General features: G+C 40.4%; 1 protein-coding gene across 6 annotated transcripts in view; it reads right to left on the bottom strand.

Moving 5' to 3' along the window:
* Positions 1 to 4009: 4009 nt before the first annotated feature.
* The window catches only part of dock10 (dedicator of cytokinesis 10), a 65343-nt gene continuing 55485 nt past the window's right edge, over positions 4010 to 13867 (bottom strand). For 4 of the 6 annotated variants that reach the window (XM_034114996.1, XM_034114997.1, XM_034114999.1 and 1 more), the window contains exons 42-56: positions 12261 to 12398; positions 11986 to 12168; positions 11778 to 11888; positions 11450 to 11665; positions 11287 to 11344; positions 10495 to 10596; positions 9838 to 9944; positions 9531 to 9653; positions 9329 to 9442; positions 7992 to 8138; positions 7180 to 7390; positions 6901 to 7091; positions 6722 to 6822; positions 5437 to 5575; positions 4010 to 5022 (exon numbers count right to left, since the gene is read on the bottom strand). In XM_034114996.1, the coding sequence (XP_033970887.1) occupies positions 4975 to 5022; positions 5437 to 5575; positions 6722 to 6822; positions 6901 to 7091; positions 7180 to 7390; positions 7992 to 8138; positions 9329 to 9442; positions 9531 to 9653; positions 9838 to 9944; positions 10495 to 10596; positions 11287 to 11344; positions 11450 to 11665; positions 11778 to 11888; positions 11986 to 12168; positions 12261 to 12398 (1989 nt within the window). In that variant the 3' untranslated portion in view covers positions 4010 to 4974. Of the gene's footprint in view, positions 5023 to 5181; positions 5576 to 6721; positions 6823 to 6900; positions 7092 to 7179; positions 7391 to 7991; positions 8139 to 9328; positions 9443 to 9530; positions 9654 to 9837; positions 9945 to 10494; positions 10597 to 11286; positions 11345 to 11449; positions 11666 to 11777; positions 11889 to 11985; positions 12169 to 12260; positions 12399 to 13867 lie in introns of all 6 variants that reach the window. The other 2 variants (XM_034115000.1, XR_004554682.1) reach the window with 2 other exon arrangements.

The following is a 13867-nucleotide window of genomic DNA, read 5'->3' as shown; positions in this document are numbered from 1 at the left end:
CAAACCAATGTTATTCATTGGAAGACAAAATAATACCGCTGCAATGATAGTGTAGGCCACTTAAAACATTTAAAATAAGACATAACTGTAGATCCAATAATTATTGCATCACGACACTTTCTAGTGTTTTTTTTTTTTCATTTATTATAATTTAAAAAACATGTTGGACGCTGTCTAAGCGACAGTGAAACAAAAGCTGGTTACGGGTGCCATGGAAACCAATCAAAGCAAATAGAGATGGTTATAAAAATGACGAATGGCTGATTGAATATAGAAGACTCATCAACCAAGGTGCAGCATATTTTACTCATGCCAATGCTCTTGAGCAGCAGTCATAGAAACATTGCTTTTGTGTAGATGGTATCATTCTCACTTTGAATTACATCAGATTCTTTGATTCTCTGCATTGTCAATGATTGACCATTTTTGCTGTAGCAAATACAATGTTACATTCATGTAGGCCGTTTGCTTTGCGTGTGGATGTATGTTATTATTAATACCAAATATTTTGATAAACTACCAATATGTTTTACGAGCACAGAAGGTGAACATTATTAAGTTATGTGGCTTAAATATGAACTCTACAGTTTATCAAAGGAGAGGTAAAAATGCACTTTAAACTGCTTTACTTCTTGTGAGCACGACACAAAAAGTAGTTGTACATCCAGTTAAAAATACTTCATATTACAGTTTTATTTTATATTGTAATGGTAACTATAAATGAATTATAAATGTGTTCAATAGAACAGCGTATATCTCAATAAAATAATCAATAGAACTGCGTATATCACATGTTAACATTTATAGTATTATGACTGTATGGTGCCTTAGCCTAAATGTTCATGTTAATATGCCAAACTATATACGATATATTTACAAAGAGCTTTCCATACATGAAAGTAGATACTACTGTGTTACATGTACCAAAACAAAATTCAGTTTTGAGGATCACGGCTAAGAAAGAGATCACATGTTTATACACACATGGCCCCTTGTCAAAATTGTTATGTAGCAACAGAACTGCAACTTAGCAAACATTGTATAGTTATAGACAATGGACCTTGTATATTTGAACTGGGGAGAACTTTCAAAAACCTCCAATTCAAAACACATTTCATTCAAGCATTTTGCTTAAAATCTACATTCCTGAAATGAAAAGTGCAGAAGATAGCTGTGCTTACCTGTTTTTGTGTACATATTCCTGCAGGGAGTGTCTGTTGGTAGCTTTTCCCACTTCTTCCATCGCCGAGTTACCAAAGATCCCATTACCATGCTGGATTTCTCCTTGTAGTCTTCCCCATCCAGAGTCACTGGGCTGTGCCCTGTCAGTCCTTCCCTCCGTCATGGTCACACCAGACAGGTTGGAGCTGATGGAGTACCTTCGGACAGTCATGACGGTGTTCTCTGTGAAATAACATGAACAATGTGTGCATTTATCAATTTCAACAGTGCAGGGATAGATATGGGAAGTTGTGATGTCCAATTTAAATTTCGGGTTTAATATGTTCCCTTATCTCTTTAATGACATATCTTTCTACTCACATTTAAAATGTGTTACTTTTTTGTCAAAGAAAATATTTTTGCACATGTTGCTGTGCATTGAAAGTTAATTTCTTTGAACATTTTTCAATAAAGATGCTATTGAATTGCAAAAATTAGAATAGGATTTAGTGTTTTTGCTGGACAAATCTATGCTCTTGCTCCTCAGATTTTGAGTATTCTTCTTTTTTTTTTTAAGTGTTGAATGCTGAATCACTGGAGAGTCCCTTCATAACAGCCCCCACCCCCTTCCTTTATTAATCAGTTAATGTAAATTACAAAACGGTTTGTTGCTGTTCTGACAAGTTTAAAGCACCTGTGTAGTAAAAGGCTTTTTCTTACCTTTGTATTGTCCCTCCAGAACTGGCGCAGACGCATTGCGCCTCAGGTTCACATACGGGTTCTCCACCTTCCCCACCCGCTGCCCTGCTGCTGAAAACCCCAGCCTGGCTTCCCCCTGCTTAGCCCCATACGACCGCTGACCGGAGTCTCCCCGCAGCTCGCGGTTCTCGGCCTCCAGCTTCTGGATGTCCTCGCGCATCTCCATGATGACCTGCGCCAGGCTGCGTGTGCTCTCCATGGCGCTGCTGCTGCGCTGCCAGTACCACGGCTTCCCAAACACCGGAGGGCAGTCGTGCAGGAGAAGCTCTCCGTGCTGCTGGGGCTTTAACATTTTTGCTCCCAGAAGTTGTCCTCCCTCTGTCTTTCTCTACTGTGTGCTCCTCAATCTCAGTCCAGATCTTGTTCTGGGGAGATTATGTCGCCTTTCACCACTTATACAGCTGAAAGGGCTCCGGTGATCAGCCAGCAGCACACAGAGGATGTTTTATTCATCAGCCCCGGCGTCCTGTTTCAGGAAAACTAAGCAGGGGTCGGAAATGAAATGTGCACTGCGCTGGAGCTTGAGTGGCGGGAGACCTAGCTACTAAACCTGCAGGTTCTGTGAAATAATTCGCGTTTATGAAAACATCTGGCCCTACACAATATACAAAACTCTTTGTTATAGCTCAAATGAAGATTTGGTAGATCAGATTTTTCTGGGCACCTCACTCTTCCTCTTGTAATGCCCATGTCTCTGTTGGGATTACAATATCCTTCCTCTAAAATATTGATTACACCTGTCAGCAAAAATAAATCTTGGAAAGAAACTGAGAAAGTATCAGCATTCCTTCTGATCTGATTGTTTTTTTAGAAGATCATCTAACAAGACCAAAAAGGTATAGGGCACATTGATTAATTGTAATCTGATCAAATGTAGATTGAATTTCTGTCTTTTCAAATTCACATTTATACATGCGGGAGCCCGTAATGTTAAAAAACATTTATGGGTAGATAGGCCTTTAATTTAACACATGTCTTTGATAAACGTTAAGGTCAGGAGGTCAACCCAAAGATGGAAAGAAAATACATGAAGACAGAAGGGGGCTTCGATTAAAAATAAGAGAAGGAATCATGCAACAGATATCAAATACAGGCAGGCTGCACACACAGAGAAAATTACAGATAATGACGCTCAGTGGGGTCTCCACACACAGGGAAGTATGGTCAGGTTCCCATGAGCCCAGACAGTCTCTGAGCACACCAGTGACACACAAATACTTTAAAATCATGTAAAACAAATTATGAAATATTGTCAGAAGAGCTGTTGGCTACCAGGGAGCAGGTTTGAACCATGTTGTCGTCTGTGACCATGGTCTGAATTGTTCTGGTTCAAAGCAACCTGACCCCGCCACAGTGAAGGCCACATGGCGGGAGACAGGCGTACACAAGCCTGTCTGTACAGGAGAGAAACCCAATCAGCCCCCTTTCTGGTTCACAAAATAGGCTACAGAGAGGGAGGGAGGAGGTAGAGAGATGAGACAGAGGAGGAGAGAAATACTGATCAGCTGGAGTTTGAGAAGAAGAGGTAGGAGGTCAGTGAAACTCAATCTGCTCCACCTCAGGTGTGTGACCACAGAGGGAGAGTGAAGACACACATAAATGTGTCAGCTGTCTTGTCAGGCAGAGATAAAAACAGAAAAGTGAGAGACAGAGGGCCACATGCAGTCTCTTACCACCAGCTGTATGTTCAGGGCCACTTAACCTCTTTTTATGCACAGTGCCCTAACCTCAGGCTTAGCATCAATAAATAAACAACCACTCTGCTGCCTGTGCTCTGCATGGTCAGTAATTATACCCAACTATTGGAAAAAAGTGTCACCAGATCCAATGGAAAACTGCTCTGTGTCAGTCATTTCACTTTCAGTGAAACCTCAACCTCATGTACTGTAAGTATTGTAATGTAAGTGTCTTTAGTCTGGAACCACAGATTGTAACATGCAGTCAGATTAACAGACCATGAACACTTATATTGCAGACAAAGCTGTGACAGTGCAGAACACACCAAGGGTCATTCTAGTATAGGCTAGTTACATAAAAGAAACGGTGTAAGAAAGTGTAAAAAATGTGATGTGGAATCATCAATCATACATTTTGGACATTAACAAAATTTTATTTAAATGTTATACATAAAACTTTAGTTTTGTTTCTTCTTTTCAGCTAAACAAATATTCATATATTGTATATTTTATAAAACGAAAAAATGCAAACGTTTTAAATATTAATATTTCTTATTTACAATTCAAAACAGTACAGGAAATAATAACAGTAACAATGCAATTGGAATCATAAAAATGTTACAAAACATAATTTTTTTTGTTTCCGTTTGAAAATCGGGAAGGTGATATATCCAGAACATTAGCAAGGATACAAAGTAGCAATGTGGAGCTGCTCTACATTCATACAGGAACTGGAGGTGCGTTCAACTCTTCAGATGCTTCGTTAGTTAGAAAACCTGTTGTCAAATGTTCTTTTGTTCACATCAGTAATCTTACAAGATCTTTTAAGATAGTGTAAAGTACAATGATATCCACGGAAAAAATCTAAAAACTGTCATCAAAATGCACCGGAGAAGTATATGTTACATAAAGCTGAACGCACCTCAAGCTCAGTAAGGTCACTGTTCTCTAAAGGGACGGGGTTGTGGAGAGAAGGCGCATGTTGTGTGTGTGAACATATGCACTTTGTGTACTTGTTTGTGAGTGTGTTTGTCAGTATGTAAGCTGATGAATCAGTTGGCAGGGCGGGGGATCGAGTCTTCAAAACCAAAACAAACAGTAGCTAACAGTCCAGCAGCCTGGCCTCTACCGACGATAGTCAACGTTCAACCACAGGACTACTATCACGACCACAGTCTACACACTTCTTTCCTTATTTTCTCTGAACTCACCATCGGTCACAGTTCCACTAGCCTGCCGCTTGTTACAGCAGGAAACAACTACAGTCAGAAAAAAGAAAATAAGCCACTTATGAAGCTCAAACTGGCACTCCAAAGTCATTTATGGGAATAATAAGTCCTCCCGGGCACAATGAATTTTTTGAGAGTCTATTGGCCATTCAGTAGGCGCTGTGCCGTTCCGTTCCTGGTTGTCTTGTGTGAGGAATCTGCAGAAGAAGAATAAAAAGCTTGCATTGGAACAGGAAAATGTGAAAGTAGGGCATTAGGCTTGCAGTTTGGCTGAGATAATGAAGAAAGATAAAGTGGGATAAGCAAGTAGCAAGGTGACGATGTATTTTATGAAGGAGGTTGATGAAATGACATACCAGTCTTAGAAAGAGTGGACAGAGAGCTGTTAGAGAGAGAGGAGGTACTGGCAGCATGAACACTTTTGTGTAGCTGAAATGAGAGAAAAAGTTGGAAAGGAAGTACAGGCAACGATGAAGTAAAAACAGAAGCTGATACACATGGAATGCACAGGAAGAGAGGATGCTCATCATGTCCTGCAGATGGATAAGTAAAAAACAACAACAATGTGGTGGTTGTATATGTCAGGACACTCATTGGTTGCAGAGTGAGACCTGTTCATTCATGATGCCAGACAGCTCAGTCAGCATGTCCCGGTAGTGAGCTCTCATCTCCTCCTGGTACTCCAGCTGGTCCTCCTTGATCAGACGCTCATTCACATTCAGTGCCTGACCGCAGGCTTCTGCAAACTGCCTGCAGGGGGCAAACGAGTTGTACTGATTATTAATCACGTCATTGAACTGACCTTTAATGATGTAGGTTGTAATGTTTTTTTCTTGAGATTAAATGATGAAAGAAGCTTTGCGTGATGGGTGTCAACATTTTGTGGAAGATCTATAAATCCTCATGTGCAAAAAAACAAAAATCAAATAGGAACTACACTTTATGGAGGTGTTATATAACTTTCATTTACATGTTTTTGAGAAAGTGTTCTTGCATTATCAGTGTTGCAAATAATACCCTTCACATTGATTTTTAATAATCTGGGTGCACATTTTTTTCTTAAAATTGGCAAACATTGTCAAAATATATTAGGCTGGTTCATTCGTGTTCATTGGCTATTGAAACGGATTTAGCTCCTAAACAAGCATTCAAAACTATAAAAACATGTTTTCATGGGTTCATCATGGGTTTTGGATATTTAAGAGTGGTATAATGTTGAATTTTAACACCCTAAAGCAGTGTTTCTCAAACTTTTTCATACCAAGGACCACTTAACCAATAAAAAAACACTCGCGGACCACCTAACTCCACAAATGTCCAAAAACACATCGTTTTTCTAGAACAGATTACAAATGGCCTGAAAATGGTACAAACAAGTGGCAACATGTGTGATGAAGGTGATGCGCTGGGCTATATCATGCAATCGAAAGTGAAACTTAAGCTTGCTCCATTGTGGAGATATTCCCGCGAGAGTGCGGAAAACTTAAATTTATTTATTTATTTCAAATGTTAAATTTTACCAATATACTCACGGACTACTAGAAAACTCTCACACTTTGAGAAGCACTGCCCCTAAAGGTTAACACCTCAAAGCGAATCGCTGCCCTTTAAGAACAAGAGCAATGTATTTCTGATATTTGTGCACTATTTGCTTTTCTTTTTATTCCTCGTACTTTCGATTCAAAAATGTTTAGTCCTTATATGTCAATATCATTGTTTGATTGGCATGGTGTGGTATACCAAGCAACAAAGCTGTTCTATGTTTAAAAAATATGCTGCTGTATCGGCCAGTTTTACAATGCAACTATCTCTTAAAATACCGTAATTCTAACCTTCATGGACAATATATACCTACTTTGTTATGTTAAGACCAAATTCCCCTACTTTTAATCGTACCTGAAGATCTCCTTGAGCAGTTTGACCTGGTTGTCTGGGTATTTCTTGGCATTCTTCTCCTCTAAAAACGCCCTGGCGTAGGCCATGGGCCCTGCATTCACCTGGAAAGGGAAACATCAGGTGAGAAATTACAAGGCACCCAAACCCCCTGATAATCTGTGTTGTGGAAGAATCCCCACCTTGACGCTGACGCTGCCCTGCAGTTTCAGCTGCAGCCGGATCATATCCACCTCCTCCATGTTGCACAGCTGGTTGAGCTCAGATACTTTTCGAGACATCTCATCGATGGCCACTTCAATCGGGTTCATTTCTGTGCTCTGCTGCTCTACCACCTGGATACGCTTCTTCAGGTAGGGGAAATTGGAACTCGCTAAAGAGAGACATAGTAACCCATGAATTAAAGCAACTCTACATTGTGTGTTACATGGTGTTTTTGTTTGTGGTAAACAAATACTTACTGGTCAGTATGGTGCGTCTCTTGCACTGCTCCTCCACGTCTCCATGTTTCTTCCCTGACAGAGTGAACGGCGTCTCAAACACAAAGCGGTTGATGTTGTGATGTCTCTCAAAGTCTGTCCTTTTGTCCTGTTGTTCTTTCTCATCAAAGAAGGGCACCACGTACGTCACCTGAATGTAGGCAAACTTGGGGTCGATGTCTTTAGGATTGACCTGTTTTCAAAGAATGTTAAGCAAGTAATAGTAAATATACTTATATGAGTTAAATACGTTTGCCAAAAAAGACCCAAAATGCACAGTAAATAAATGTATAAATTAAAGGTAGGGTAGGTAAGTTTGAGAAACCGGCTCGAGATCGCTAGAATTTGAAAATACACAACCGGAGAAAATCTGACACTTCCTTATAGAGCCCCTCCTCCAACACACACGAACGAGCACATGACCAATGAGGGCACGAGATAAGTTTGTGCACAGATGGAAGGCTGACAGGCAGGTAGGCCATCCAGTTATTTTAGCCGGGCCGGCTAAAATGATTGGTCGTACTTTTTACAGTACTACGGCTTCCACAGATGACATTTATTTATGGATTTTTTGTCAAAGCACTTAAGATATTCATTGCTATCGGGATGTTAAGAGCATCCCATGGAATATAACAAAAAGTGTATCTCGAGCCGGTTTCTCAAACTTACCTACCCCACCTTTAATGTTGGTAAACAACATATTTCTAAAGGTATTGCGATTATATTGCACACTCTTCTGGCATCTCTCTTAATGTCTAAACAAACAACTTAACATGCCAAATTGTGTCACATACCTTATTGGAGTCCTGGATCATCTTGACATTATCAGCTCCAAACTTGTCCGAGTAGAGTTTGAGGAGTCTCTGCGAGATTTCCGACAGCCCTGTCAGCTTCGGCTCTTTGTAGATAAACTCTTTGCTCTCCTCTTCCTCAAAGAAACCCTACAGGAACACATACACAGCAAACATAGCTTAGAATGCCTGTTAAATATATGTGTAAGTGTGTGTGTGCAAATGTAATCTTTGAATGTGGTTTTTGCTGTCACATCAAACTGTACACATGCCAGTGTGACTTAATGTTGCCCCCTAGTGGTTTCTTGAGTCACTGTAACAGGCTGTAACACTTGTTAGCACAACTTGGCCCTGACAAGGTGTTGAGTTCTGGATGGGAGAGTTCAGAGGTCATATTCAAAGCAGCATTTGAGGCAAATGTCAAAGGTGAATGAGGTTTAATTAATAGTTATCTTCCTGTCCACTGTGGCTGTTTGAAAAAAGCTAGTATTTATGTTTAGGAGGGAAAAACGTCATCATTGGAGATTATGGGAAGTAGAATAGCACAGCAAGCTTGACACAAACCCTTCAATGGGTAAGAGCAGCGGATGTTAATAGTGGTAGAAGGAGAAGAGAGGTAAAAGTGGTTAGCTTCGAGGAAAATGGAAAATCAAAGACGTACAAAACTTACCGCAATCTTGATATAGAATATAATAAAAAAAGGAAGAAAAGAGCAGACAGAGAAATTAAGGACACTGACTCAGTGAGGAATCTTTCTCGTTATGCTCCATCTCCACGCCTCACTGATGAGACGTTGCATCTCTCTCCTCTTTTTTCCAATGGTGAGAGGATTTCATATTCTCATTATCGGCTTTTTTAATTCTTTCTTCACTTCATGGCTCTCAAATCCCTGCCTGGAAATATTATCCCCTCATTAACAAGGAAACTGTGTCAAGGATGCAGGTTCTTAAAAAACAAGCCTGAACTGCACTGTGATTCTTTCTCTAATAACGCCAGGGATTCATGGATAATAATATCATATATCCTTAGACAAAATCTAAAGAATTAGTTCATCCAAATTGAAAGAACATTTTCCCACTTATCTCTAGTGACATCTCGCTCTACATATATATATTTTTTTGTTCCAGAGGTGTTAATAACTTTACCAGACTTCTTTCGTCCTGTGTTCTTGTTTATAATAGTAACATTGTTTATAAAAAATAGGTCTTTCAGTTGAGTCCCTGTCAAATCGTCGGCTGCAGCTTTTTGGTAACTGTTGTTTTGCTTTGGTTTAAGCGATGTGTGTGTGCAGACGTGTCTGTGTAAGTGTGTGCTGTGTGCCACGATGAGTTGTCGCTCACCTGTCCGTAGAAAGCTACACGGTAGTAGCGACCGAAGAGTCGCTTTTCTGAGTTCACCACCTCAGTCACCTTCAGGTAGGAGCGATGGATGTCGTAGTACAGCTCTGACAGCCTCTGTGGTCAAACACCAACACACATGTGAGGTTAGGCTCAATATATACTCACACACAAACACACACAGGGTATAAGTGTTAACAGTTACCTTAAAATCCCTTCTCTTTTCAAAGACAGCAATCACAGGTTTGTTGATGTCAGCGATGAGCTCGTATCTCTCGGATTTCCACAGGTAGTCCACACACAGCTCCAGCTGCTCCACCAGAGTGTCCTACACAGTGCACCAGGATACATGTTTGAGAGAAACACTGCAACTCAGTCGTAACAGGGCATTTTTCTCAAAGCTGCAGTAATGGTTATGATCATTAACCGACAAGACATTTAGGGCATCTTGGATTTTGAGAAATCAGGAGCCCTTATCACAACACTTTTAGGATTGAAGGCCTAACACTGACCTCTGTATATGGTGTGTCTTGTGTCCCAGTGTCTTCCTTCATGGCCCCCTCCTCCTTGACATTGGGGCTGATGCACATGAACGCTGCCCAGCCCATGGAGAACGACGCTGGGGTTACAAACAATGAAAGTGACATGAAGGCAGGTAAAAGGATACCAACTTACCTTACAGTTATGTTCAGCCTGTTATTATACTGAAACACAAACATCTTTGTATAAAATACAAGATGTGTTTTACAATCAAGCATTTGACATAAATCATACCATTTGTGTAGACTCAATTAAAAACATCAAAAGTGAGCATGCTTCTTATCAAACTCCAGTCGCACTGAACATCATCTCCTGTGAGTGAACAGTGCAGGTCAAACAGTGACTGTGATTAGTGATAACCCAGCACAGTATCATATCATTTAGGCAAGAACAGCGGTCCAAACTGAACTGCACGGTGTTGAAAACCTGAAATGGTAACCGGAACTGGAACCGGACTCGATGCCCCTTCGATCCAAACCATGTCCACCTGTTAGTATGAACACTTTCCACAAAATTGGAAGGAGTTTAAACATTTCGTTGCACACCCACTCCCTCCCACACTCTTTTGTCTCTCCATCCTTTTGTTCTGAACTCCCGCCACCCAGCTGGCCCCAGGCGCACACACTCACTGTCTTGATCTCGGGAGGTAGTTAGTAAGGAGCTACAGTTATAGACAGGGCTTTCTTCAGGGGACACACTGGACATCCTGGCCTTGTCAGCTCTCCAGTAGCCTGTTTGGTAGGAGGGGAGGAGGAGGACGAGGTTTACAAACTACACTTGCTTTTGCCTTTAATGTTTAACGACAAGGAGCAGGAATCGGCGAAGCTGCCGGCATGCTTCGATAACAATTGGCACACAGGCTTGGTGCATAAAGAGCATGCAAAAATATGTCAAACACATGCGGCAGAAGATAAAAACATGCTGTAGTCTCAACGAGGAAGCACACTTATCAAAAGCAAACAGATTTACAGATAGAGGAACAGCCACACAGCAAAACATGTAGAAAACAGTTGTGATTGGGAAGAGTATTGAGATGGAAAGACAGATCTAGATTGACTAGTTTGGAATTAATTTAATTCCCCATAAATTCCTATTAATCTCAGAAAGACACACTCAAGTCACCAGAGTGCTCACTTTCAGACACACATATTTAACCCCATGAAGAAATGAAGGACTGATGACTGAAAGTTAAAATGATTTGTAGATAGTTGTGATGATCGTGTTAGCAGAGAGAAAGAGAGGTTTGCTGAATGACAGAAGACGGCTGTGATCCGACTTTCTGATTAGAAGTTATGGTAACTTTTAATCAGAAAAAATCAGTCTGTATAGATGCACAACTGCAAGAATTAGAAAGAAAAATACACGTAAACACTTTCAAACCATGCTGCAAAAAGTAAAAGCAGCAACATGTGTGCACTAACCTCTTCTCTTCAGAGATTCAGCGATAAGGGCTGAGATGTGGATGTAGCACATGGCAGCCTAAAGGAACGTCAGACTCATTAATATCATATTGAATTCATACTTCAATCCAAAATAGCTATTTGTGAAGTTTCTTAAGCAAGAGTTCCATGAAAGGTTTATAACCTCTGAGAGATCGCCGTTGCGGACGTGAACTTTAGCCATGCTCTCCAGCCAGGTGCATCGAAGCTCCGGGGTGCTGGCGTAGGAGTTAGCCAGACTGTACTGGAGATCCACCAGCATCTCCGGGTCCTTCTCATGCTCCTTCATTTGGGCTGTGGCCATCAGAACCGTCCTGATCCGTTTGGTCAGGTCCTTCACCTCAGCAGGGAATGGAGTGTTCTGCAGAAATAAGAATGATCTCCATTCATTTTCTATATCTAAGAAAAGAGAATGAAATAGCACCACAAACAATTATAACAAATCTGCCACAAGTCGCTTTAATCTGCTATACCTTGAGTGGTGCATCTCCGTTGGCAAAGTTATTGATGATAGCCAGAGACTGCTGAAATCTGGATCCTCCAATGCCAGCATCTGCTATCAACTGGCTCACTGCCTTGATGACCTGATGTGGATGTACGAGTATGTGGTGAGGACACTGTTACGCCAAATCCATGATTAAAAAAACACACAGTACAGATAGGATAATTGGTCTCACTGACCTGCAGATGTGAGCGGACTATAGACTTGCCCTTGGTAAACTCAAAGTTTTTTCTCATGAAAAAATACAGCAGGGCAGCGGCCTCCGTCTGGGTGGAGCTGGAGCGATGGTTACAGCACTTGAGGATCTCGTAGCACAGACAGCCACACAGGTCTGCCTTACCCTGGAAGAATGCACTGGGGAACTGCATGTACAGAAAGAGATGATGGATGAAGATTAGAAAAACTATTTGAATTTGCTCTTAGATGTTGTATGATAAAATGAAGCTTGCAGGACCTTTTGAACAAAGAGCCTGAGTCCAGCGAAGACATGCCGTAGAGTGGCCGTTGATTGGTTGATCTGAAAGAAGAGCAAGTAGGTGTCCAGCACCTTCTTCATCAGTACATTTTGTCCATCATCCAGCAACAGCTGCTTCTGTATGGGTTGATTAGAGAAGAAAAACAATACATGTTACCATCAAAGTTTCAACAGGCAAGTTTATTTTATCTAACTGATTGGTTTCACAATTTTTTTTATAATTGTCTAGCCACCAGGTGGCAGTAAAGTAGCATTTCCTGGCTTTAGAGTGTGCATTGTAATTTATTCTGGAGTCTACATATCTACAGTATGAACATCACATTTGGACAAAATACGTTTTTCGATTTGTATAGACTATTTTATTTTTTCATCAAGAAAATATGTAATTTAAAAAAGTCCTTTTTAATGTTATAGTAACAAAGCCAATATATAACTTTACTATTGGATGTTTGACAAGGACAGTAATATGAAAGAATAGAGTAGAGCCAAAGGAATATGTTTGACACATTTAAACAGATGTGTAGCATTTAATGTAATTGTCAATTTCCAAAACTAAGCCCAGAGCTCAGATTGAAGGCAAGGCAAGGCAAGGCAAGTTTATTTATACAGCACCTTTCAACACAAGGCAATTCAAAGTGCTTTACAAAAATGAAAGACATTAAGAGCATTAAGAAACATATTATAAAATGATATCTAGAAACACTCATTTAAAAGCAAAGATAAAAAGGAAAGATAATAAAAGTTACAGTGCAGTTTAAGATGTGAATAGTTCAATTAAAAGCAGCGGCAAAAAGAAAAGTCTTCAGCCTGGATTTAAAAGTAGTAAGAGTTGCAGCGGACCAGAAGGTTTCTGGGAGTTTGTTCCAGATATTTGGAGCATAATAACTGAACGCTGCTTTACCATGTTTAGTTCTGACTCTGGGGACAGAAAGCTGACCAGTCCCTGAAGACCTGAGAGTTCTGGATGGTTCATAATTTAGCAGGAGGTCAGACATGTATTTTGGGCCTAAACCATTCAATGCTTTATAAACCAGCAGCAGTATTTTGAAATCAATTATTTGACACACAGGAAGCCAGTGTAAAGACTTCAGAACAGGAGTGACTTTCTTAGTGTTAGTGAGGACTCGAGCAGCGGCGTTCTGAATCAGCTGCAGCTTTCTAATAGATTTTTTAGTGAGACCTGAAAAGACACCATTGCAGTAGTCCAGTCTACTGAAGATAAAAGCATGGACAAGTTTTTCCAAATCCTGCTGTGACATTAGTCTTTTAATCCTAGATATGTTCTTTAGGTGATAGTAGGCTGATTTAGTAATTGTTTTAATGTGACTGTTGAAACTCAGGTCAGAGTCCATGACTACACCTAGATTTCTGACTTTACCTGATGTTTTGAACATTGCACACTGAAGCTCAGTGCTAACTTTTATACGTTCTGCCTTGGCTCCAAAAACCATTAGCTCAGTTTTATCTTTGTTTAATTGGAGAAAGTTCTGACACATCCAGTCATTGATTTGTTCAATGCACTTACTCAGTGTTTGTATTGGAGCATAGTCTCCTGGTGAAATGGTTATGTAAATGTGGGTGTCATC

This window comes from Trematomus bernacchii, unplaced genomic scaffold (genome assembly GCF_902827165.1).
Source record: "Trematomus bernacchii unplaced genomic scaffold, fTreBer1.1, whole genome shotgun sequence".
In the NCBI taxonomy this organism is placed as follows: domain Eukaryota; kingdom Metazoa; phylum Chordata; class Actinopteri; order Perciformes; family Nototheniidae; genus Trematomus; species Trematomus bernacchii.
The sequence above is the reverse complement of the archived record's forward strand: the minus strand, read 5'-3'. Positions and strand labels throughout refer to the sequence as shown.